The sequence below is a fragment of the Pomacea canaliculata genome, linkage group LG1 (genome assembly GCF_003073045.1).
Source record: "Pomacea canaliculata isolate SZHN2017 linkage group LG1, ASM307304v1, whole genome shotgun sequence".
NCBI lineage: Eukaryota > Metazoa > Mollusca > Gastropoda > Architaenioglossa > Ampullariidae > Pomacea > Pomacea canaliculata.
The window spans coordinates 25,834,849-25,862,558 of NC_037590.1; the positions used below are offsets into that span (position 1 = coordinate 25,834,849).

The 27,710-nt window shown below is 36.9% G+C and overlaps 2 protein-coding genes across 7 annotated transcripts in view; one reads left to right on the forward strand and one right to left on the reverse strand.

Moving 5' to 3' along the window:
• The window catches only part of LOC112559722 (rab11 family-interacting protein 3-like), a 63,549-nt gene extending 58,337 nt beyond the window's left edge, over positions 1–5,212 (forward strand). For all 3 annotated transcript variants that reach the window (XM_025231078.1, XM_025231087.1, XM_025231096.1), the window contains 2 exons: positions 1,703–1,817; positions 2,103–5,212. In XM_025231078.1, the coding sequence (XP_025086863.1) occupies positions 1,703–1,817; positions 2,103–2,164 (177 nt within the window). In that variant the 3' untranslated portion in view covers positions 2,165–5,212. The remainder of the gene's footprint in view (positions 1–1,702; positions 1,818–2,102) is intronic.
• A 2,153-nt stretch (positions 5,213–7,365) lies between these two features.
• On the reverse strand, positions 7,366–27,367 carry LOC112559736 (ankyrin repeat and SAM domain-containing protein 4B-like). Of its 4 annotated transcripts, none has more exons than XM_025231134.1 (5): positions 27,080–27,186; positions 17,997–18,255; positions 16,730–16,922; positions 13,867–14,220; positions 7,366–9,949 (listed from the first exon to the last, which is right to left on the reverse strand). In XM_025231134.1, exons 3-5 carry the CDS (start codon positions 16,891–16,893, stop codon positions 8,965–8,967), a joined length of 1,503 nt encoding a protein of 500 aa, XP_025086919.1. In that variant the 5' UTR covers positions 16,894–16,922; positions 17,997–18,255; positions 27,080–27,186; the 3' UTR covers positions 7,366–8,964. The 4 variants fall into 4 exon arrangements, with proteins under 4 accessions (XP_025086919.1, XP_025086893.1, XP_025086902.1 ...); XM_025231108.1 differs by lacking the exon at positions 17,997–18,255 and adding an exon at positions 20,920–21,000 and having other exon boundaries at positions 27,080–27,182; XM_025231117.1 differs by lacking the exon at positions 17,997–18,255 and having other exon boundaries at positions 27,080–27,367.
• Between the last annotated feature and the right edge of the window lie 343 nt (positions 27,368–27,710).

Consider the following 27,710-nt stretch of genomic DNA (forward strand, 5'->3'; position numbering starts at 1 on the left):
GTTAACTGTTTCATCCCAAGAAGCGCCCATTTGGGCCCAGCTTCTTGTCGCAAGAGTGAACACCTAGCTTGTCTTTGGCTGGGAGACTAAGATGGCCCACACCTTTCTCTTATGCTTTTCTTTTTTCTCCCCTACCTGGCCCGTTTATCTGTATTTATCTATATTCTTTTTCTAACTAAACATCTCCCTGTTACACTACAGTTTTATCTTTCCATTCTGTCTTCACTGGTCTCGCATCTGCCTTCTTTTTCTCACCATGCCTATCTTTTGACACAGTTTTTCTCTATGGCTTCTTTTAGTCCTCGAGGAGCATAGGGCCGCAACAACACCTCGCCAGCGGACCCGGTTTTAGTGTGGCCTCCTTTAGGCAGTCTGCATTTGCCATGCAAGGCGACCTGTGTTGGGGGAGGACAGGATTCTGGAGGTTGAGGTCCTTGATAGGTTGCGCCCCAACATACCAACAAACCTCTTGGACCCAGACTTCTTCTAGAGTAGAGGTTGATGTGGCCATATATTGCCCTAGCTTTGCTAGAAGGCTGTGGCTAGGGTCAATCTGGTCTTCATACTCGGAAGACCAGAGTATATTTCTTATATATCCCTGGTGCGACCCTGCTGTAAATGATCTAAGTGGTACAGCTCGTTCGCATTCCCTTGTTGCACTCCATGGTGGGTGGGGAGCATAAGGAACGAACTATATTCATCACACTATGGCACAAAAAAAAAAACCAACCCAGGAAAATGCATGCGAGAGGATGAATAATAAGAATGAGGTAAGAGAGAACATGAGATAGAATGTTGAGGTGGCCTGGCCCCCTTTTTTTTGAGGTTATAGGGCACAGAGCGGCCCAGCTGCTCTCGTCCCTCTCCCCTTTCACAATAACAAAAAAGGTTTAAGAACATCTCTCAACATTTTTCTGCTATTAAAGTATGCACTCTGAAGTGAAGCACTGCACCAGCGGGACAGAAAACGTTCATCGACCAACCCATAAACGTAACATCACACTGATCCCTCTTCAAAGGGGGTCATTCATTGCCCTGGCCTTGCCGAAATGTCAGAGCTTGACATCAAGGCAGAACTAGCATCCAAGGGGGTCTCAGCGGTGCAAAAAGTCAACCTGAAGGCTCCATTTCCTACTTGGCAGTCGTTGCAAGATGACCAGTCAGCCCCTGTATCTATCCAGAAGGACATTAGATGGGTCTCCTCTGACGGCCCTGTCCCAGTCTGTCAGGATATGCCTCCTCCTACAAGCTGTGGTAGCACCCAGTCATCACAAACATTTCGAACCTCATAAACATTACAGTCCAAGCATCCTTCTTCACCAGTCAGAAACACTGCATGACAGCAAGCACACAACACAAAATCACCAAGAAACAAGAATACCACACCGCAGACAGACAAGAACACAAAGCCAAAAGGACACGGCATAAAACACAACCAGCAAATCTCACACTGTTTACAATACCTATATCTCTTCATACCATCATCCACTGCTTTACCTTCTTCTCTTGTACCTCATCTGTATGTTCTGTATGCTTTACATGTACCTTACTGTCCGCTGGCTATCATAATGCTGCTTAGCGATCAGTTGTTTATATTTGTTGCCATGACCTTACTAGGATGTCTGAGGTTGACTTAGTAATAGATCAGTTTCTAGTATGTACACTTAATACTGTATTGCAATTTTTTTTTGCATTGTTTCAGCTGTTGGAGCAGCTACATGCTGAGCGTGACTTCAGCAGCCGACTTAAGCAGTATGTAGATAGGATTATCATTACAATTCTGGAAAAAAATCCATCTCTTTTGGAGATAAAAGCAGGTACCTGAAAACCTTTGTTTCATAAACTGGATATTTATGCTTTTTCTTCATATTAATAGCATACAGTTTAAAGATGATGCATTCTTGAAATTATGCAAACAAAGCAGTTATGTATGCCATTTACTCTTTATTATCATCTGATGATGATAATGATGCCATATACGCTTTGCAAATTTAGATTTTGAATTGTCTATGAATTTGTTTTCAAGTTTGCAATATTTTATATTTGCAGATCTTTTACCTATAACATTATATATACAGCACACTTTTTTGTTGTTTTAATAGAGAAATGTCAAGAGAAACAGAAGCATTCAGCTGCAACAAATTCATTAAAAAACCATCTGTGATATCTTGGTTTCAGAAAAAAATCTAACTCATCTGTTAATGGAATATTTTCATTTAATATTCTTTTTGATAAAATAGACAAATAGACTTTATTTTTTCAGTAGACATTTTTAGATGATTGCATTCATGCATGGGTATCAAATTTAACAATATTTTTTACAGGTTTTTTACTTTTTGAGAATTTTGCAAGGGTTGTTTTTGTAAGTGATTTTAAGATTACTTATCGCTTTAAAATGTTAAAATTATCAGCCTTCTTGGACAATGTAGCTCAAGTGAACAGTTTTTCAAGGAAAGATGGATTCAGAGAATAGTCTATACAGACAACACAAATCTTGAAATTTTGATTTAAAAAATAAATGAATGATGAATAATGAATACAAGAATGTTCTTAAAAATGTTTCTGTTACAATTGTTGAGACTAGGAGCCACTTTGTCAACTTAAGTGCACTTCTTCCACTCGTAGGTTACCCCACTAACAGTACAGCATCAAAAAAATTTATTATAATGACCTTTTTTGCCTCACTACTTTTGACTACCTAACAATGATTCAATCTTCACACAAGTTCCTCCACACTATTGCAAGCTTTTATGATTGCTTAAAAAAACACTTTTTTGACTAAACCAGACTTAGAAATATAGCATCAAGCAGTTTCTCAAATTATTCTGATCATATCTGTGCACACATTTAATCTTAAAAACAAGTCAGCATACATGATCTAAGACTTTAAAAATAATCTTCATGTTCTTTGTGAGTGATATTTTGCTGTATCTGAAGGTCTCCAATATGTGGATAAACCTGACAGGATCTAAATACACCATAGGGGCAATGAGATCAATTTTAGGGTATGCAAATATGTCACTCCATTATTTCTTCACACATACTATCACATCAACCGCCTTCCTTCTTAATCATTCAGACAGATGATCCATGTGCAGTTCCATCCCATGATGGCACTAATTGCAGAAATGGTTACATCTAGGAAATGTTTTTTCATCACATTAACTTTGTCATGCATGCATTCATGAATACACTTTATGATTTATAAGTTTACATTCAGAATGTTCATTTATAGACAAGTCTGGAATTTCCTGGTAAATTGCACAGCTCATTCTTTTATATATTTCTTTTTCATTTGAATGACATACAGCAGCATTTTTGTATTAATGACAAAATATGTGCATAACTGTTCAGAAAAATAATAAATGATCATTGCAAAAGTAATTCTTCAAAACTAGCTTTGTAGGCTAATTTCTTTCTGCTAAGGTGAAGGTAGGCCAAGGTATGGTAGAAGAATACATGCTTGCTTTTTTTTCCTTCAAATGACAGATGGAATTACCAGATGACATTATGTTAGGAGGTCTTCTTACTTTATCACTGAGTTTCAGTTGAACTCAAACTGATAGGTCAAAACTTTCCTCTCTGTTCTCATGTCATCTGTAACCTCTATAACTGTGAACATAGTAGTTACCTCAATTTCTTAGATAAACCTCATCAATGCCTTAAAAAAACAAAACTTGCGTAACAAAAAAAGAAATGCAGTTTGGGACAAAATTCTGATCTTATAATCAAATTATAATAAAAAATAACAGCTTCTTACATAAGTGTGAGAAAATGAAAATTTTTTGAGGGAAAGCATTATTTTTTTAATTGCAAGCAGTCACTCTTTTATCATATTAGTTTTGCCTTCTTAGCCAGTCACAACATTTTGGACATTTATCAATATTTAAGTATTTTGTATATTCCGTTTGCTTATAGTGTGAAAATATTTGGTTGAAATTCATGCATTACAATACTTGTGAACTCTGTTGTATTCTTTTTTGTAGATTTAAAACGAAAAACAAAGCACATTGACAGAAAAATATAGCTAAAGAAATACTTATAGTTGTCTTTTGTTATAGGTATGATTGAACACAGCATACTTTTCTAACAACTATGCAATATGTTATTAGGGTAACTTAATATTGCATAAACTGTCAATATAAAAAAAATGGTTCAGTATGTTGTGTGTACATGGTTAGGCATAATAAACAGTTGAATTTGTAGAGTGTATTTCTCCATATGGTAGCAAGTTTAGAGTGCTGTGCAAAAAAGACAAGTGTACTGACAGTAAATTAAGCAACAAAGAAACACAAGCAACATTGAACAGACACCATGGCAAACTTTAATGAATGTATGGATGGATAAAACTGAGTGAGCAGATGAGTTTGCTAGATTATGAAAGGTAGAAAAGTTACCTACCTCCTAGATGATATTTTTGTCTTTTTCTTGCCTGGGTGTCAAAATTGTACATTGTCTGATGAAAATTTGTAACAAAAAACTTGATAATTGAGGAAAGAAACTAAAGCAATGGATATAAATCAATGGATATAACCCTGAAGCAATATATAAATAGGTATAAATGTGATGCTTTAGACTTCATGTAACAAAATAATGAAGAAATGTACAAGAATCTGTAGCATATATATAACAGTTGGTTATCATAGTTAACTGGCAAGGCAAAAGGAGCTTTGTACTTATATTTGATACCATAACATTTCTAAACAAGGCTTGACCAAGCTGTGTATACTTATATACTTTATGGAAACTTCAGACATCATTGGATAGGGATTATGATTGGTGTTAATTAAATATGGAAAGTTTGGGATCAGTGTGAATCCTGGATGATGATTATTTTTCATGCTTTTTTCTGCAAAATAATTATCATTTTGTGAAATTTGATGGGCAGCTGGGGACTATACCCATGTGCTGTTTTATAGAAAGAAAACTTTTGATTTGCAAGAAATCTGCCTATTTAAAACCGGAAAGTAAGTGTCCTCAGTTGGCATATATACCTCATATACTGAAGTATAGAAAATATGTGTGCATGTGTGAGTACATGCTCATAATTGGGCACTAATTTATGCTGATGTATTTTGCTACCACTTTGCTTCAAGGTAAAACATTGAATTTTCATGAACTCTGATCTTGTAATGGCATTTTGAATGCTATGTAATTTTATGTGATTTGCATGTTTTTACAGCTGAATACAAAGCAAATTTATTTCATGAGACATAAAGTTGTATTTTTGTCAAAGTGCATATGGTTCTACTAACATACTCACACCATTGCATGTTCTTTTAACAAATAACGATTGCCTGAGGCTGCCAAAATTGTGTTATTTTTCTGTATTTGTGGGTTAACTTCACAATTCACAACAGCATAATTTGCAAACCTAAACATCAACAAAGGGTTCTAACACGAACATAAACTATCAGATTACTCCTCACACTATAAAAAGATAAAAAGGTTATTCGTGTGGCATTTTGTCGGGGATGGATGCATGGGCACATCAACACCAACACACAAGCGACCCAGATCACACAAATAACTCTTGACCATTGCGTCAAAATAACCTATATTTAACCAATTGCAAATCCAGGAATATGATGATACATCACATCACATAAACTACAATGGACAATTAAGTAAACATTCTAAACTTAAGGGAAATATGATTACAGTTTTAAATGAATTTTATACATTAAGTCCCCTTTCTATAGTTTTCTTGCAAATGGTGGTCCGGTCGCTGCGGCAGCAGTTTCATCCTGCCAACCACAACGGACTGCTTCAATCCGACTCGTGGATGACTGTTCTATTTTCACAGCGGGACTTCAGGCCATCTTGCTAGCCGTGCAGCATGTTCACCGCTCTTCGGAGCACAACTCTTTTATTATTTCAGACCCTCTTTCAGCCCTCCAAGCTCTCCTTTCCAATGATTTTGACCTCCCTCTTGTGGTCCACCTTCATAACATTCATGCAGCACTCATTCAGCAAAACAAGGACATTGTATTTATTTGGGCTCCTGGCCATGATGGTATCTCAGGCAATGTTCGAGCAGACCAGGCTGCATGTCAGTCCCCTCGCAAATTAGTCACTTGTTTCATCAGACTGTAAACCTTTCTTTTCGGCCTACATTTAGTCCTTATGGCAATGCCACTGGGACACTTGGGCCAAAATAAATTATATGCCGCTCTTCCCTGTCTTTCTGACCGCCTACCTTCGTGCCATCCTTTAAGGTGGGAGGAGGTGGTCTTTGCTAGACCTTAGTTAGGACACACCTGTTCCACGCAGGGACACCTCTTACAAGGTGAACCACCACCTGTTTGTCCTTGGTGTAGGGGATATTTTAATGTTACATATTTTGATTGTTTGTCATGAGCTGCAGGATTCTTTGTTTTCCTTGTTCAGGTCCGTCCCATTGGCAGCAGTATTTGCATTTTTAAGGAGGATAGGACTTTACCATCAGATTTAAAAAATTTTGTCCTTGATAGTGTTTTGTTTTTTGGATTTTTGGTTTGTTGGTGGCCTTTTTGTGCTTCATCACCCCTTTTTACGCTTTATCCACTCTTTTACATTTTGTTTACTTATTGTGTTGACTTTTTAAAGGTTATGGTTATATGACTTCCGTAATTTTGTCCCTTAACTTTTTAACTTTAAATTACTTTGTTGCCGTGATATAGCCCTCGTTGCTGACACGGCATTAAACACAATCAATCTTGAAATCTGCCCAGGTTTGGAGGCCTCGTTATATGTAGATGACTTTGCTCTCAGCATTCGAGGATGATCCCTACCATTCCTCGAACGCCGGCTACAACTGTGCGTAAATGTTGTACAAAGATGGGTGACAGAAAATGGCTTCAAATTTTTTCCTACTTAGTATGCATCCACTTTTTCAAACTGAGAGGTATGTTTCCAAACTCATCTATTTCTGTCAATGGTACTCAAAGTGGTCCTAAAATTCCTTGGGTCATCTTTGAGTCTGGAGCTTCTTGTCAATGGTATTTGTCACTCTCCAGGTTTTAGAACCAAACAGTAGGATTGCTTTTACATTGGTGTTGAAGATGTGGGTCTTACTACTGAAGGATAATGTTCGGGAGTTCCAGATGGGGCATAGGCTGTTAAAAGCATGCCTGGCCTTGTTGATGCAGCTTTTGATGTCATCATCCACTCCACCATCCTTGTTGACAATGCTCCCCAGATACGTGAAGTGGTCTGTTACCAGAATGAGTTCCTGCTTGTTGTTGATTCTCTCATCACTTCAGTCTTCTTTCTGTTGACCTTTAAGCCAGTCTTCTCTGCTTCCTCAGCTAGCTTACTCAGTTTGGTAATTTACTTTATTACTTTTGTAATTATACTAAAACATATTTTCAAAACAATTCAGTCTTTATAGTTCATTTTCTTTTATTTTACACCTTGAAAGTTTAGTCACATTTCTTTAGTTTGCTATCAGAAGGACTAGATTCATTATCACTTTGCATTTGCAAAGAAATTGTTATCACCCAAATCAAAGTAATGAAGACAATCAACAGAGCATCTTTGACAACAATACCCATAGAAAATGTGAATAAAATTGAGGAAAAAATGTAGTATTCTATAGACAACTGAATGATTTTTTAATATTAAAATGTATTACATGTAATATAAGTTTAATATAAAGGCATAAAAAATTTTCTTCGTGATATTTATGTTTATCATTTAAGAGACTATGATCAAAATTATTATTCATGAAATCTAATATTTGAGTTCTTCCATTGACTTTTAGTATCAAAAGTGTTTATTCATTTTCCTCTAGTATACGACAAATGTACTTTTCCAATACATGTGCACATGATCAAGCTTTTGATACCCAAACCAAAACAAATTAGCTGAGCACTCTAACGATACCACATAGCAAAAAAAGGTAATAATGTGTGGTATAGGAGTGCTTACCTTAAAGTCATCATAAGACTACTTCCTTCCAATATACAGAAGACTGAAGAGGGAAGTGATAAGAAAGGCAGGAAAGGATGGCATGAAACTTATTTAGACCCAGTGTCACAATGACATTAAAACTGAACATATGGCATGACAGACACCAGTCTACAGTTAACCGGATCAGTAAGCTACATTTAATGGCCTTGTCCACTCTCCTAAAGAAAATAGATTTCATTTGACGCAACTATAGTTGTCTGATTTTGTATTCATCAGTTCTTTCCCTTGAGGATTAACTGTTTAAATTAAATTTAAAAAACAATGTACACAACCATAGAAAACCAGAAAAAGTTGTTTACTCTCAAGGAAGCAGTCTTTGAAAACACTGTGATGATGATTTACAAAATACACTTGGGAAGCCTGTGTTGAGTATAAAGATGCTTATTTTAAATAAAAACACTGAAGCTGAGAAGAGTTATTCTGTTTCAAAGTGAACAGTTAAAAATTATGGCAACTTTCAATTACTCTAGCTGTATTCTGCAACAGAGTAACTGTATGACCAAGTCACATTTTTTGTTTCAACCATGACAGTGTTATCTAACTAAGAAATCTACTTTCATATTTATTTTTTAATCTCGATCAAGAAATATTCCTTTCACTAAACATACCAAGGCCATGCAAATTTACTGTGACAAAATTGTACAAAAATACACAGATCTGTAAAACTGGAAATGGAATTACTTTCAGACAGCCTATTTCTAACTGGTGAAAATAGATCTGCAAACAAGACTGAAGTTTAAAGCTTCATCGAAGGGCCTACAAATAGCACTGCTGAAGCCAGCAATGGTCCAATTAGGCTCATAAAAACTCTTCTCATTAGTTCACAAAACTATGGATTGTTGGACTTTTGCATGGAAGTGGATTAAATGATATTAAGTCTTACAGATTTCTTACCACAGCTACATGGTCTTATCTGCATATTCATATCCTCAAAAAGTCAAAGACTTATGCAAGCCAGCTATGATATGCACAGTATAATCAATTGGAATGTGTATGAATGTATATCCTAACTCAAAAAAAAGAATCTCTCATTTCTTTAGGAATCCTAAGCACATCATTGCGCTTTTTCACAGCATCAAGAACCCTTTTGCGTGGACCAAAAGGCAAACCAATTTGTTGTAATTCTGAGTCAGACATATTGCCAAGGAGTTCCATATCTATCTTTTCCTTAAGAAAACTAAGCAAGTATGACTCCAGGCCTGCTGACCAAAGGAACATTTCCAAAGCTGAAGTTCCAATTCCCTCCTCCTCCTCATCAAGATTATCCGCTTCCTCCTGGTCCCAGGATAGATCTAAAGCAGTCTGAGTTTCTAAATCTAACCCCTCTAAAACAGACTTGTGATTCACAGATTCACTTATCATAATTCTACTGGGGAAGACATTGGACTCTACCTTAGATTCTGTGTTGTCAGAAACAGACTGAGACTCAAAGGATGGAAGTGTATTCAGAAAGCTAGAGCCAGTTAAGAAGGCTGTCTTACCAAAACCAGGACGATTGAAAATGCCTGCTGTATTTTCATTTATCTCCTGGTTATCAAAATTAGGGTCTGAGTCAAGAATATCTGACTCAGATTTAGTTCTGTACAGTGCTAATTGATCAGAGCCACTGAATACTTCATACACAGCTGGTCGAGAGCTGCTCACTTCTGAAAATGTGCTATCACCTCTTTTAGAGGTTAAATACATAACTTCTGATGATGTACCTGGGACTGCTTGAGTAACAGGAAAAGAATGCAATACACGCTTACCACTACCATCAACATCACTGATTTTAAAGTCTGCACCCCTGTTGGATTCATTTTCATCTCCTGTTTGATGCTGGTCTGTACGCTGTGCTACTTTGCTGTGCCCCTCTACTCCTGCCATAGCAGAGTAGGTTCTACTGGACAGAGATGGATTCATTTGCTGATTGCTGCCACGAATCCGCATAGTTAGGGTTTTGAAGAAATTTTGCTTACGTTGGCCTGCTGACTGACTATCTCCTCCAAGTTCTGGGCTGGAACAGATTAAACACAGCAATTAAACATCACAACAAATTCAAAAGTGAGTGTCATTTCAGAGCTGTCCACATCACTATGACTGCTTTCTAAAGCATATTTGTCCAATCAAAGATGGTAAAAAATATGGATGTACATTAGTGTCATCCAATGATTTGTAACAGACCAACAGGCACATTTGGGGTTTCGTACAACAAGCTATGCTGTTAAAAATTGTACAGCAAAGAAATCTGTAATGAGCAGAATAGCTCCTTTTTTATTTTTGCCCCAAAATATAAAAAAGTCATGTTTTAACTAAATGTTTCTTTTTTTTTTTTTTTTTTGTCAAAAGTTCTATATTTGTGAACAGGATCACAAAATGTGTCTAAACTAGGAGATTTTGCAACCTGAAAACTTTTGATATAAAAGTCCTAAAATTGAGTGAGTTATAAAGGTTTGAAGTATGAAAGTACAGTGGTGGCCTTTTTGAGAAAAACGGGTTCAAATATTTTCAGGAATTCTACTAGGTTTTTCCTCAGCAACGGGTATTTCTAATTCTTCGCACTGTACTAAACTTTGCATGGTGATAAAATACAGCACGTTTCAACTAACAAAAAGTACAAAGCAATCAATATGTCAAGTTTTTAGTGCCTTACCCTGTTAGTAAAATAAACGTTAATAGAAGAAGAAACTGTTATTGCATTTTAATTAGCATGCACACTCAGAAACACAAGAATACTTAGCAATTATCTACTAGTGTTACAAAAATAAGTAGAAAATTAAAAAAATTGGAAAACACTGCATTTTTGACACAACAGAAAACTTGACCAGATTTGTTTTACCCCGAAACTTTTGCAAATAAAATTTTGATTGGTTAATATCTGAATCAGTCATTAAAGACATTGAAAATACAGGCATAATATGATGGGGTTCTCACAGGGAAATGGTAGCGAAACAGCGTTTGAATGTTCTCATTTTCCAGTGGAAATCAGGATGGATCGCCATGGGGTACCTCGATTAAAATATATTTTAACACAATACCAGCCTGTTCTTCTGCAATGGTGCTGATGCATTTCTGTATTACTTTCAGCATGACTTTGTCTGGGTGGCTGATAAGGTTTATGGTTCTGTAGTTCTGGCACTATTTGTTGTTTCCTTTTTTATTGGGAGAGGTATTACTCATAACTGTAACCATTCTTTGCATTCCTAGACTCTTTGACATAGATTAGTGAGAGCCACCCTGCTTGAGCAGCTCAGCTGGAATGTCCACCACCTACCCACTACTGAATCCTTAAAAATGTGCGCTGAAAAATGCACCTCTTCTGTAAACATTACTCCTAAAAACCTTTCCCATAATGCTAGTCTTTCTTCACACCCTTCCTTTTGCAATATCATGTTACTCTCAGCTCTTGTTCTTGTTATTTGGTTCCTCTTTGTGTTTTCTGTATTTGTATTTGCTTTTATTCTTCTTTTATTATGGTTTGTCATTCTTTTATAGCTTGTATGTCATTTGTTTGTCTTCCTGTCCCTTTTATGCTGTCCATGTTTTGTTCTTGTTCTTAAGTGCTAATTTATTTTGGCGTAGAATGTCCCAGATTGCCATAGGGACTGTTTGTTGTTTTTTTGCACGTAACGCTATGTCAGCAACTAGGGCTATATCTCGGCAACAAAAGGTAATCTTAGCATAACAAAAGGTAATCTTAACTAAACAAGTTCATCGAAAAACCTCTTGAGTGATATAACCATAACATTCTTTAAAAAGTCAACGCAAGAAATAATATGTAAAGGAGTAGGTCAAGTGTAAGAGTTTTCTGTAAAAACTGTTGTTGGATAGTCTGGAGCTCAGGACAAACAGTCAAAATATGTAAAACATTAAAATTTCCCCTACACCAGGGACAAACAGGTGGTGGTTCACCTTCATAAGAGGTGTCCCCGCGTGGTATAGGTGTGTGCGAACTTTAATCTAGCAAGGACCACCTCCTCCCGCCTTACAGGATGGCACGAAGGTAGGTAGTCGGAAAGACAGGGAAGAGTGGAATATAATTTATTTTGGCCCAAAGTGTCCCAGCAGCGTTGCCATAAGGACTGAACGTAGGCCGAGAAGAAAGGTTTACAGTCTGATGAAACAAGCCAAGGGTGTGAAGGTCCAACGTAATACCAGACAGTGAGCCTGGGCAGATTACAAAACCGGCAGTACCATCGGTGGGCAAGGACGAGAAGATGGGGGTGAATACACAAAAGGTGACTGTCAATGTAAGCCTCCCATTACTTACAGAAACTTCTAGAAGTGACTTAATGGCTGTAAATACAGGAGAGACATGGATGGAACAGTGGATGGTGTCAGCTGTTCTGAGAGAAAGGATGAGAGCCGGAGGAAGGATGACTCCATCACACCTACTGGTGGTTTGACTTGAGCATAAAGAAGAGTGACTTTTGTCCCTGCAAACCAAGACCAACTCCTGGCAGTGTAGTGGGAAAAGTTGCTCTGGTCACAAGAGTTGGCGCTGATTTCTACGTGGAGAAACTTCAGGCCTACTGGTGATGAAACCAGGGTGCACAGGGAAGATTCGTGTGAGAATTCGTCCCAACTTTTACATCGTACCTCTCTCGTCATGGAGCCGGACAATAGAAGACCAAGAAACCATTGTGCAAAATCGCAACTGACAGTTGTGTGTGTCTATCAGAGACTAACACCCCACACAGCAAAGGCGCTTGGGTCAAGCTAAGTGGCATGTGTATGAGAATTGTACGGAGTGAGTGATTGTGCAGTGTTGTGAGTGTGGTCCTTAAGAATAGATTTATTGACTCACTAGATATCTGGATTAGTAGCAAGAAGAATAGTTAGATTAATGGGACAACCTAGATAACTAGCCAAGATAGGGAACTAGACCATTTGCAAACTTGCCTGTTCTTTGTTATTCCTTTATTTTTTAGTAATTTGTATAATCCTCTCGATGATTAATAACTTTCTTAAATATACTAAATTGCCTTGACTTGTTTATTGGGGTTATGCATGCCGGGGGCTCAATGAGTTAATCAAAAAGTGTAATAAGCAATTTAGTATAGTGCATGCAGTAAATGTCGACATGATTTGGTAGAGGTATCGAGAGTGTGAGAGACCAAGGTGACGGGAATCACAACCTCTGACCATCTCCACGTGCTCTACCCCAGAGTTTCATGACACTGTGATTTATTCAAAATATTTCAGTTTTAGAAATCTGCAGCACGTATTAAGACTCTTCTAGAAATAATTTACATGTTTACATAAAAAATGTTAAGTTGTGCCATCAAACTGTTCTGTTGTGTCTACAAGGAATCAAACTTAACCAATAATAAAACATACATTCATACTTTAGAGTAGTGCATGTGTTTTTCTATGTAGATTCACACCATTTCTCTGATCCTAATTAAATTGTACAGAGGGGCTGTCTATTGGAAGGCCAAAGACTAACTTTTGTTTATGTATTTTGCTGCACAGCATCTTAATTGTTATGTTACCATGGCTCCAGAGCTCTGATCGGAAGTAGTTCTGTAGTGCAATAGAACAATGTATTATATGACCTCCCTTAAAACAGTAAGCAGGAGAATGCAAAATGTGATGTAAAGTTTCAGTTTTGTTACTGATGACACGCATGTCAATTTCTGAATTGAATAAGCTTGACTTAAATAAAGTATTGAATCCAATGCTAACAATAAATTCACAACTGGAAGAGTTCACAGAAGACTTCAGCCATATTAATAACTAAATTTTTAAAGTGCACTTCCTCAAGGGTGGAACAATTTGTGGTTATCTCCCTTGGAACAGTTTACTGGGAGAGTGTGGCAATGTTCCCTGTATTTGATATACAACCTAACCGAAATCTACCACCATTTTAAAGTCTTTTGAAAAATCAATACCAGGTAATGTTAATATAAAACAATGAAAAATATATATTACCTAACACCTGAAGTTAATTTTCGCTGCTCTTTCTGTGCGCGACGATTGGCTTCTTCTTGAAGTTTTTCGTACCGTTTTCGGTTACGTTGAGCAAGCCTGATGGCCTCTTCCTTCATGCGTGCTACATATTTGGGATTTTTAATCTCCTGCTGTGAAATCACACCATCAAGAAAATTGACTACCTCTGTCTTTTCATACAAGGCAGCCCAGTCCAATGCTGAATGAAAATCATTGTCCAGGGAGTAAACATTGGCTCCCCAATTGACAAGGAATGTCACAATATTGATCAGACCTCTTCGTGCTGCATGATGGAGAGAAGTCAAACCCAAATAATCTTTCTTGTCAACTTCACCACTGTAAAACATAACAAACACAAAAATTTAAAAGACGAACATTATGATGAACAAACTCAGCATTTACTAATAATCTAAAACATAGAGATAGGGAAAATTTTTTTTAAATGAAAAACATCTTTCCAGAACTCTTCTTTTAAACAAGAACACACAAACATCTCATACTTAAAAAAAAAAGCCATTGTTTAATGATGATGATATTGATAACCTCCTGACTGCATAGCAGACTTGAGGTGCTTTACAAAAAATATGTGTATATATATATTTGAACACTCAAAATCAGCTAAAGAGAAAAACAAGTCAATGTTAAGCTGGGCTTTAGTGATAGATACTGACATTTTGAATCATGTCCAATGAAAATTTCAAGTTGTAAACAATGCTGGAGTGTTAGTGTCAGCAGTTTTGTGGTGGATCCATTTGATAAGAGAGTGTTGAGTGATGTTAGCATTTTGTTGACTGGCCAGTGCAACCTTGCTTTATAGCTTGTAATCTGCTAAAATTATGGAAAGCTTGTAATTTGTGAAAAAGCATAGCTGTGTTAACAGAGTTGTCTGGGTTGCATCCTACCCTTTAAAAAAAATCACTTGCTGCATTTGTGTGTAAGGATATTACAAATTCTACTGCTAGAAGAATCCATCTCAATGCAAATCACACCAAAACAGTTTTTGAAAAGCAATTAACAAAGACCAACCACTAGTGTAACCTGCATGTGTGCTCCTCACTTCCCTCCCTTGAGTCAAACCATTATTTTCTGCCATAAGCTAAAAATCCAGCCCACGTTACCATTTCACTTGCTTTTTCCCTACCAGTCACACAGAGTGTTTTATGTGTGGTTCTTCTTGCTGATATTCATTTCTCTTCTATTATATTTCTTACCATTCTACACACACAGGACTGGACATAAATATTGGCCATGGCAGGGGGGTGAGCAACAGTCAAGGCCTGTTTGCGCCTTTTCAATAATTTATTCACAGATACATAAAATTATAAAAATATACAAAACAAAAAAGTAATATTTTACAATATAACAACATAAAAACAAACATGCACATAGATTAACAATCATTTCAAGAATACGTTCATCTGCCCAGAGAAGCCAGAAATGTAAAATTTTACATAACAGAAAGTATGAGGAGTTTTCTCCTCCTATCTCCCACAAATCAAGCAATCATCATAGAAGGCACCTTGGATCCCATGTGTCATAGGCGGACAGCACAACAATATTAATGTATATTATATCAAGACATGTGTAGTTTTATGGTAAGCACGAAGTCATTTATATATATACACAGTCAGTATTTAGTCTGGTTAACAAGTTGTTTATATGGTAGCGAGTGTTTAGCAAACTTTTCTTCGTTTATTTCTAAACATGCATTAAATTTTTCAATTGTATATCTGTGTTTCAATGTTTGGATAAAGGATTCTAACTGGGGGATGACTTTTAAATCTACAAGAATATATGTATGCTTTTGCGAGCAGTAATCCAAGCAGCCATTTTTGTTAAGTAAAATGGTAGCTAAACTTTTTTGCATGGTTCTCTATGGCAGCTAAAACTGAGTATCTACTTTGAATAACGTATGGCTCTTTTGGTAATATTTGATAATATCTACTTGTTTCATCGATGATCAATTCATCTCTTGATCTTGGGACGATTTGACTTTTCTGTCTTGGGACGAAATGGACCTAGCTGGACTTACAACTCATCTAATATGATCCAATTTTGGTGGATTATAGTGAGTCTTAATAAGGAGGTTTACTGTACAGCAAGAAGCGAAGTGATTTGTGATATGAACTTTCACCCCAACACATTTTGTGGATTTCAGAAAAATAGTAAGTTGAAAATATTGGTGAATCCTTTTACTGTCTATGTGGAATATAAACTAGAGTCTGCAATCTGAGCTGATCAATTTACAGTGCAACAGTGTTAAAGAATTCTTTTATTCCTGAAAACATTGTCTAGTTCTTCAAATTACTTAGTAAGGGCATGTTTCTGAACTTTAAAGAATTTGCCAAAGGGAATAGGTGGTAATATTTCCATTGAGAGATGCGTGCAAACAGACTTTTTTGATCATGAAGCGGAGCAAGTCCAACCTGTGTTCGTGAATGAGAGGTGAACATTTGACCATAGTTCTGCAAATCTATATATTTTTGAAAGGGAAGGTTAGTGAACGATTTCAAACAGCTTCACTTTTCACATTTAATTAGGTAAGCGAACACCATTATTTACATATTTTTTAATTAGTTATTCATTCTCTAGGTTTGTTGTGTAGTCACTTGCTGGGGATTTTTTTATATTACTGGACTGCCACATACTTTAGAATTTGAGATCAGTTGACAAAAAAATCAAAACTGCCCACCCTTGACATAAGAGCTTGAAAGGACAGCAGGACAAATATAGGGACCTGTATGGTCTACCTTGAAAAATCCAAATATAAGATTTGCACGGAACAGTAAGGTTCCTATGAACCCTATGTCCAAATGCATGAGAAAAGGACCACACATTTACTCACCCGCGTCCCACAATAAGCCGTAAAGCCTCAATATGACCATTATGAGCAGCCCACATAGTGGCTGTCATGCCATCTTCATCAGATCCATTTAGGTCTCGCTTGCTAGCATCACGTAGTAAATCCAGATATCCATCCTTTGCTGCATTGATGAAATGTTCTCCCATTTTTTCCCTTTTATTATGCCTTAAAGAACCTGCAGCAAATTTAAAAACAAGAAATATCTAGCATTAAATATATTTAAAACACCTCAATTTTGAAATACAGGTGTGGTGGTACTCCATTAAAGGACTTACTTTTCCATATGAAACCTACAGGAATTTAAATGTCTTGCATAAAATATATTTACAACACCTCCAGCTATGACTTGCAGATGTGCTATTCCGGCAAAGTACTGAAAAGCTTATAGTAACCTGTAGGAGCAGGTACTACCAACCCTTTCCTGGTATTTGCTTCCCTGTTAAAAGTGCAATGTTAAGCTTCTTGAGCTAAATTGTGAATATTTTATTAAGAATGTTATTCAGTGTCTATATGAGAAAGAAATCTTTAAGCATAGCTAGTTAAGACTATGGATAAAACAGACAAATTTTAATGTTATATGAATATGGTTCAAAATAATGTACCTAGAGGATCACAAAGCTCGTCTGCAGAAACAGAAACAAAAGTTCAAAGCTGTGTACACAAACTGCAGATTATTAAATGATAAAGTATTTATAATATAATAATAAACATCTCATTTATATAGCACATAATCACACCCATGAAGAAGCATGCACTCGGTGCATAAATAGGAGACATGGACAGCACATAAAGAACGGAAGAAGAAACAGCTATGCAGACAATAAAAGACAACAGAAAAAAACAGAGAAGAATCAGGGAACAAACAGTAAGGATGCATCATAAAGCTACAGAGGAAGTCAATCAGGTGAACCAAGTCAATTGATTATAATCACAACTACTGACAGCTATGTTGACTGGTAAGTAGTAAAATTTATTTTTTATGATTTTGTTTAAATACTTCAAATTCATGCATATATCTGGGGATCAGAATGAAAGATCAAGGCCTGGACTCAAAGTGTTAAAAGTCATTCATTCACCCCCTGACTGGTACCATTGTAGCTGTTGATGGCAGGAGTGGGGAGATTTGTCTTTTATGTGGATTCAGCAACTAAGGCTATACTATGGCAAGGCAGCCAGCCCTGTAAACAGATGCCACATGCAAAAAAAGAACAGCAAGTCTGAGACAAGAGATGAACCAAGGACAACCAACCCTCACTATATTGGTGACAGGTGCTAACTGTTGCGCCACAGAACCACCCTGTCTAATTATTGAGGGGACATGGATAAATGCAGCAGCTGGCAAGGCTTGCCAATCAGGTCTGTCATAGATGATGGTGAGTAGGTCCTGCATGTGATGACCAGTCCACATTCATATGTCAGTTCTTCCTCTAGCCACCCCTACTCTGACCCCTTCACATGGCTGATCCAGACAAGCTTATACCCCTTGACTATTAGGAGTTTCTTCTGTCCTACAAGCATAGCAAACAATAACAATAACAACAATAACAACAGACTTTATTAATCCCAACGGGCAAATTAAACATGGGAGCTGTGCCCTGCGTCCAAAATATATGTATATGGAAAAAAAAAAAACCCAAAAAATAATAACAACACACACACACACCTACCCATCACACACACACACCGCTGATAGTTCATCTGTGATTGAGTAGCTGAACTGCGGATGGAACAAAAGATTTTAGATGCCTATTGGTTTTGCATACTGGCATGGCATAGCGTTTACCGGAGCTTAATAAAACAAATTCTCCCGCTAGCACATGCTCAGGTATGGACAGAATGCGGGAAGGAAGTCAAGTCCCTCTGTTTAATACCAATTATTTTGGAACAGATGTTGACAATACTATTCAAACTGTTCCTATCATGAACAGATAAATTATGAAACCAGCATACAAATGAGAAGGATAAAAGACAAAAGACAAATGTGACTGGTTTTATATTCTACGTACAAGATCCAGAGTAGCTCACCAGACACTTGTTTCAAAATGCCTGCATTCTTTTCTCATTATCAACAGAGTCTACATTAAAGCAGGATCTGTACTACAAGGCTTGTATAATGTACACCTGATATAATAGTAAGCCTGACTAATGTTAAACCTGATGTTACCACTGTTCCAGACCCTGTCTAATCTAGTCCCTGTTGATGTTGATATCCTGATGAAGATGCAGGATCAAGAAGCTGCCATCGTTGGAGAGGATGGTTCCTACGTAATAAAAGCTGTTTACCACTTTAAGCCATACTTCATCTAGACACCTGCTTTGCCATTGCCAATGATCACAACTTTGCTCTACTCAGTGCAGTCTCCACTTCATATGTATTCAAACTGTTGATAAGATCTCTGTTGGTATCTGTTATCTGATCCTTTCATGGGAAGAGGCATGACTAATGAATGTGTCCATTTTTTTACATTCCCAGACTCTCTGGCACATAGCAATGGGAGTCCTTTTTTTTTTACAATATTTAGTCCATCAGTTTAGTACAGCAGTGCTTCCTGTGATAAGGCAATCATTACCATCTTTGATGACTGAGGTCTTTAACTTGACTTGAGAATTTTTAGTAGTTGGTTAGCTTTTTTCCTGTCACCTATGGTCGTGCATCAGTAAGTTCTCTCTAGCTGCATTCATACTTTCTTGATAGCACAATTTACTTTTCTGTAAATGAAAGCTGCTTTAAAAGGTGAAGTAACAGCTATGACAAAATACCCAAAATCTTACTGCAAATTTCATAAAGATATCTGCAATCTAATGGCATTGAACCAGTATGCTCACATTATTATTCCTCCATTCATTAAGTTTTAACCTGTTTCAATCTGAGACACAATGGCTCTTTCTCTCTTTAATAGTTTTTGTCTTCTGCAAGAGGAATCTTTTTGCTACCCCTTCACCTCTTCTGTATGCATGAGAGCCTATGAAATAAAAATAATAGGTTATGATTATTATTCGAGGCAGCTTCTTCGCTGTGAAACTGACTTTCATTAATTTTTCCACATGATAATTCTATTTTTTTTTAATGTCAATGCATACAAAATCTGAACAGCAGCAGCATTGCTTTATTTTTTTCCTTTTGTAACTTCTAAAACCTACCATAAAGATGGTTTAAAGTATTCTTTCTGGTAAAACAAATCACAAAAGAAACAGTTCCTATAATTGCTTGGGGGTACAGGAAAAGTAATTCAATAAAACTGAATCAAAATGATTACCTGTAACAATGATGCTAAAACTGAGCCAAACAGCAACGGACAATGAAATGATGCACCTAGATGTTTTCTGTATAGCAGCCTTTTTTTTGTCCATTTCTTTTTCTATCCCCCACTCTCCCTATACCAATATCACCCTTCACCTGTCAACCTCCTTGACCCATCAGCTGTGGGTGCAAGCTTTTGATCTTGCCTTCTGGTTAATCTCACTAGGCAGAACTTTTTTTGTAGCCTCAGCCTCAGGACATTCCTGTTCTGGATGGTGATAGGTAACAGTTCCAAATATATTTGGAAACACACTACAATGGGTCATCTTCAGTCATGCGATACACGTCAGCAGCGAGACACTGCCATCTTGCTACCATCCTTGTGGTTTTTTTTTAGTGACTCTAATCAGTTTTGTTACCATATCTAATTTACAGACTACAAGTTCTGTTACCTGACATGAGACTTAAATATGAGTCACAAATAAAAAAGATCGGCAGCTTAGATCTGTACACGATTGAACAAAAGGAGTATGGAAGAGACAGAATAGCATACCCAGATGTGACCTATAATGAGAAGAACAGCTATCCTGTCTGCAGATTTGTTAATTAATAATTTTCTTGATAGGCAACATTCTCTGATAGCAAAGCAAGTGAAATAGTGTAACATTTCTTTGCAGGTGATCATGGTTAAGATGCCTTTAATCAGAAATTATAGTTGGTAGAAGCATTTGTTTACATTTCACTAGAATAACACTTGTTTTCCACTGCAGGAAATGCAGTTTATACTTTCTACAAACTTATACTAATGTATTCTAGTTGTGATGTGCTCGTATACATGATGATTGAAGAGGCAAATGTTGCAATAGTTGTACATTGTATAATAAAAGTATATAGTGATATGTATAATCAGTCCACAGAGAGGCAGAGACACCTGGCATGACATGGTCCCAACTGGAAAGGGACACCCAGAACCAGGTCCGATGCCGGGGTGTGGTTGCGGCCCTATGCTCAACTGGAGGCGAATAGGAACAAGAAGAAGATATGTATAAATATGTATGCTGGGCAGAGACAATACCAAAGTGTTGTAAATAACTGGTTTTATTGTTTTAATAAATGTCTGCAAGTTAAAATACATGTTTATCTTTTTTTCAGGAAATGTTTGTGTCTGCTGACGGAACATAACTTTAAATAAAATATTACAGACTAAGAAGAATATGTCAAAAAATTCCAATTTAAATAACATCACTGACATGGATTACGAAAGAGGTTTATTGGTCAGGTAATCTGAATTCCACAAAGAAATTCTATCATCAATATTGCTGTGAATTAGCTTCTGAGCAAGCAAATAGCATTTGCAATCAAATGACAATAACATCTGATTGAATTATACATACTTGTGTCCTGCAATAAGCAAAATATTACCAATATTCTAACAGCAGATCAACAACAAACAAAACATGACATCTTCAGCAATAAACAAATTCTATGCTATTCACATCAATTTACCATGTAACTTTTCTGATCAGTTGGACATGATCATGCTGTTATCGTGAAAGAAAAAAGTACAACAAGCTAATTATGCTTATGCATTTTATCTCTGAGAATAACAACTCTGGTGAACAGTTGACACCACACAAGTGTCCTGACATATTTTGGGGAAAAAGTAGGAATAAATAAACACTAAGCAATATGAGCTTAACACTGGTCAACACTGAAATTATTACTGACTTAAAAAGGTCCTAATCTGTAGTATCTTGATGTGCTGAACACGAATATGACCATGAAAATCTTTTATCTGCTCTCCTTTTGAGGATATTTGATATAGTTCATTTTCTCTGTTTCACCATGTAAATTTATCCAGTAGGATTGTAACAACATCCTAAATAAGCATAGAATGATGTAATATTGCATCACATTGCATAATACCATCATGCCAACATCATCCAGAGCTTACTGCATCATTTTCTGATGCAATGCAGTACTACTGCCAGACAGCTGCTGAAATAAGCTGACATCAGCAGTGTACTATATAAAATCCAGTCAAAAAGGTTGAGCACATAATATTTCAGACTTCGTGGGATAAAGTTTAAGCTACTGTCACATGAAACTGTTTTTTTACAATATTTGTGGAAAAGTATCACTTCTCAAGTGATGAAGGCATATCATCTTTACTTCGGATGCAAGATTGGCGACCAAGGCCAGCCTTGGGTGCCACATATATGTGCAATACAGCTTTCATAATGGTTGAATGGCAAAAGACGATCAACTGCAGTCCCCATGGTGTGGAGATTAAAGCAACCACACAAATGACTGTTACTTCTGCTTGGATCCTCCTCTTTCTGGCGGGATAACAAAGCAAAAGAAGTCAAGAATAGTCTACCCCAACATTCCATCTGCTTTGCCGACAGTTCCACATGTTGAGATACTTCCTACTCCAGAACCTCCAGCAGAATATTCTCTTGATTCAGTTGATGAGGATGTGGGTGAACCAACCTTTTCTTCTCCTGGTCAGTCAGGATGCAGTGATCCAGATTTTCACTGTGCGGCATTATCGACAACACAGAATAACAGGCAGAACTGCTAATTCAAGACTACAACAATGGAATCTTCTACAAGATATCACAATTACTTTATATCAAAAGCGCCACCAGCAGCTGAAGCTTTCCTTCAGAAAGGAAGGTAATCTGATAACCTGCTTTGATACTGACAGCCTCATGAATGCCTTAGAAATCACTCATGACCCACAAGCATGGAGACAATTTGTTGACTCTTCAAAACTGGCTTGCTTTTGCACAACTGAAACTGTCTTCCATCTATTCCAGTAGTGCATGCTGTCCACATGAAAGAGACATACAATAACTTTAAGCAGCTACTGAATCTCACTGAGTATAAGAAGTACAGCTGGCACCTCTGTGGTGATTTGAAGATTGTTGCCCTTTTAATGGGATTGCAGCGGGAATATACAAAATATATGTTGCATTACGTGAGTGAGATAGCCGAGCAAGGGATCTGCACTATCTGCGGAAGGAATGGACAACATAGCAATTGGAGAGAAGAATATCTAGCACCCAGCTCTGGTTGAGGCTCACAAAATCCTGCTACCACCCCTTCACATCAAACTAGGTTTGATAAAGAACTTTGTGAAAGCCATGGACCAGACTTCGCCAGCTTTTCGACACATGCATGAAAAATACCCTCAACTCAGCAAGGCAAAAATTAAAGAGGGAGTCTTTGTGGATTATCCGATTCGAGAGTTCTTCAAAGATGACTAGTTCAACAACTTGCTGCAGGCTGATGTGAAACAAGCATGGAATGCTTTTCACCTAGTGTCTACAAACTTTCTCGGAAATGTTAGGGCAGAAAACTGCAATTCTAGTAGAAAACATGCTCATGCAGTATCAAAGACTTGACTGCAATATGTCTCTATATGTATACTTCTTCAATGTTCAAACCTCTGTCAGCCATAATTATAGCGTCTGATAACAAGTTAAGCAACAAAGAAGTATTTTCAGCGATGTGTTTGTCTGAAGCCCTGCTGCCAAATGCATCTGCAATTTAGCCGATTGACCCTTGTGGTGTGATTTTAATTTTTTTTGTAGCTGGAATAAACTTGGATCTGATTTGTTTGGCCTGACGGTTTCTGTGCTTCCTTCAACTTCAAAAACAATTACAGCAACCTTATCCTTAAAGTTTTCCCTATAGCACATTAGCACAACGACTTCAGAGTTTCTTTTGAAGGCCAGTGGTGCAAAAAAGACAACAATAAAATAATGCTGTTTCTAATTGAATCTAGAAGCCTGGTCTCACAATTTTATATGATTTCATCTATATTTTGTCCAGTCAAATCTGAGTGTCCTGATAATTTGAACATGACTCTTCTATGCGACCATGTTCACTATCTTAACGTGCACTTTCTTTGCTGCCATGTTCACCATCCTGACATACACTTTTTTATCAAGCTCCTGAGTGGCCAAAATACTTTTCACACAATTTTTCTTCCTGACTTGACTCACTGCTGCTGTGTTTTTGTTTCTTGCTGGCAGAAGGTGAAGTAGGGATAGAAGCAAGACCCAAACATCAAATACCTGACTGCTTATGTCCAAAATGAAGAGTGGGAAACCAGGCAGTGCTGTTCCAGAAATTAACAGAGGCTCGCTTTCCTAGTGTCATAAACCAGCCTGGTTCAAGGCCAGAATAATAGGGCCCAGTTCGGCCCTTAGTTCCGCAACGCGGGTGCCCACTCTCGTCTGTGAGACTCTGTGAAACCCTTCGCACTGTTTGCGCTTTTTAAAATGACAGCTGCTAGCGAAGCAAAGAATGTAATTTTGTTGATAAACATAATTGACAATGATGACGAATTGAAGCAATCTACTGCAGCGCCAAACAATATACTTCTAGTGGCATTCATTTGGGGCGAATAGGAATATGAAGGTACTGTCAATGAACTATTTTTTAAAATATTTTTTTAAAATCTGCAACAATTAGGCAACTAAATATGAAATGGTAGGATTATAATTATGTACACTGCAACAGAAGTATGGTGTGATTGTTTTTTTGATTATAAATTTTGCTAACAAATTATGTAGATAAATTTGGGTCTCTGTTGGTCTTGCCTTTCTCTAAAGAAATACTACCCAGATGGCTCTTTGAGGGGCATAAGAACCCCTTTCAAAAAAAGATACCGAGGAGGCAAGAATGTGACCCTCATTTAGTGTCAGCATGGAGTTTGCTCTCCCAAAGCTGAGCATCTTCCTACACCACTGTGCAACTGATGTTGACATCCAAAATGCCTGGTATTCTATCTCTACCTTTTTGTCTGTGATGATGCAAATGTTGTTGGACTTGCACAGTTAGCCGGGTGAAATTTCTCATTTTTATTTTAACATTGTCAATATTTATGTGAATGCTTATACAGTGGAACCTTGGTTAGCGAACGCCTCAGACAGCGAATATTTCGGTTAACGAACAAAAATTTCGTTAAAAAATTTGTCTCGGATAGCGAACAAAATTTCGGATAACGAACAGCCACGTGAACCACACATGACCGACCAGCATGTCATCATTCGTGCTCGAGACACAGTTACGATTGGTCGTTCCTTATCTGTGTGCATTCTTCTTATTTAGTGATTGTTGTGCTTTATTTTAATAAGATAATCCTCAATCATGGCTCCAAAAAAGATCAAGATCAATAGTAGTGAGAAAATGACAAGGAAGCGGCCAACAATTGAATTGAAAAAGGAAATGATTTCAAAGTATGATTAATGAAGGTGACATGCGTCTGTTGGATATGTGATGTCGTATTACCAAAGAGTTTTACAAAAAAGGCAGAAGGAACAGACACTGGACAAGTTTTTTCCTTTAACCTCAAAGCTACAGAAAAGGGAAGTCATCTCCAATTTTATAATGTCAAGTGTGCTCATGGAGGGGGAATCAAAGCAGCAATTCCACCCCTTCCTCCCCACACCTGCTTCCAACCACGCTGTCAAAATGGCAAGTTTTCTGATGTTTAAATGCTTTCGTTAATGTTTTTTATGTTTATTTAACTCCATTTATATTGCATTAGAACTGTTCTCATTAAACAAATACCTATATAGCCTGTAACTTTCAAATATTAGTAAGTCAACAGGGGCTGGGAACCAATTAAATCTATTTCCTTTATTTCTTATGGAAAAAACTGTTTCGGAAAACGAACATTTCGGATAACGAACAGCTTTCCAGAACGGATTAAGTTCGTTAACCAAGGTTCCACTGCATATGTTTCTGGATGCAAAAATGATAAAACTTTTTTTCTGCAAGAGGTATACCTTGCGCACTTATGTATAATAATTGACATGAATATGATGTTAGAATATGTAACAAAAGCATGCACAAAGGAAAATATTTACTTTATTACAAAAGCTTTATGAGGGAAATTACTGCAACTGTATTGTTTCACCGGTGAAATATCAGTTCTCCTATGTATAATAGTGCTCTTGTATAGTGCATTGCTCTGTGTCAATTTGATATTCGAACAAACAAGACGAGCTCTCTGCGTTCAATCTAAATAATTAATGTAATGCAGGGATTTCTGGCCAATAGATGACATAGATGACAATTTGTAATGTTGTTTGCCTGCAGGTGATGAACAGATAGTAGTTATTATGTGTGCGTTAAATGTCTGTATGAGTATGTATGCCTGCCCGTGTGAGCAAAAGAAAAATTTCTGTCTTGGGTCTCCTTGACAGACAATAAAGTCTAATTTGATTTGATTTGATATGCTGGTATCCAATGTTGTAACATCACTTTTGAAAAAATAAAATGTCTGCAAAAGAACACTACTATCAACAAAAACAACAACAAAATTAACAATTATGGCCATATGTCTGATGTTAAATCCTCATGCTAAAGTTACTTTGCTGGGATTGCATGGTATACAAGCAATTATTATTAGTATTGTCCAGTGTCATTTGACATTTGTGAGATATGTCTTCCTCTGCCACTTTCTCATACACATTTTTGCAAGTATCTTTCAACACAGAGAATAATTAGCAAACAAAACTGTACTATATTCAATTTATGTTCATATCAAATGATATACTTTAACCATCAAATTTTGACACTAATTCCTCAACAGCTTAATCTACAATTATTAACTGAACTTATTTACGCAGACTTCTAGTGTTTGCCCCTATGTAACATTCTCGCTCTTACCAATTCAGCCAGTTTTCTAGTGCCTGTTAATCATGTGTTAAAAATAATCTCACTGTCTTAGTCTCGCCTAAATAAGTATTGTTGCCTTCCATTTTCTCTGAAAATGACCATCACAGCTTGTCATACGCAATGTATCTTAAAGGTTTGTCTTATGTGAAATCTATCACTCTACTTTGTGAAAACACACAATCAAAGACAAAAATAATACTATTTACCAGGGAATGCACGTAATCCTCTGCTTTACGAAAGCTTATTTCATATAACATTGTACCGCACTTGTTCGTTTCGAAAAAGAAATGGTTCAAACAAGACAGTCGATAACTTATTAACAGTCATTCAAGTTCAAATACGTCAACTGCGAATGTCACTAGGATAATATAACAAAAAACAGGAATCCGTACCTGCTCAATGTTGGAAACTGAAAGCGTTAAAGCTTTTCCTTCCAAGAATTCGTAAACGACTTGTACTTTGACTTTTTGTTCGCTTACTTCCGTCTTACGCACTGTTAGTCGGGAATCGGGTCATAGGTCATTTCGCCTCATACCGAAAATCAATTCGTCCCACGTATGGTCCATTTCGCCCCGAGACAGGAAAGTCAAATCGTCTCAATCCCAAAAGGTAATCGATCACCGACGGAAAAACTACCTATATTAACGTAGAATATTACCAAAACAGACATACGTTGTTTGAACTTTAGATACGCAAGCTCAGCTGCCTATTGTGGAAACGGAGCCATGCGAATAACTTTAGCCACAATTTTACTTAACAAAAAATGGCCCCTTGCAGGCTCATTAATATTGTTTATTCATATATTTCTAAATGAAATACTTATAGAGACAGCCTGCTATTGCATTGGAAGCATATATTTAACGAAGGATTTTTTTTTTTTTGTACCCAAGACAACCATCAGGTACCAAAAAATTACATTTTTCTCTCAAGTGCTCCGCTCTGCTGCAAACACCAACATGCAGATGCCTATAAAAATGATACAGCACTACTTGTGTTGTGTGTTCTTCTCATAATAAACAGTGT

Bases quoted from the DNA above. Each gene is read 5' to 3' on its own strand.
- LOC112559736 (XM_025231108.1), bottom strand. The intron at 14,221-16,729 runs GTGAGTAAATGT...TATGTTTTACAG, and splicing joins CGGCTTATTGTGGGACGCGG to TGGTGAAGTTGACAAGAAAG. The intron at 9,950-13,866 runs GTAATATATATT...AATCTGTTCCAG, and splicing joins AAATTAACTTCAGGTGTTAG to CCCAGAACTTGGAGGAGATA.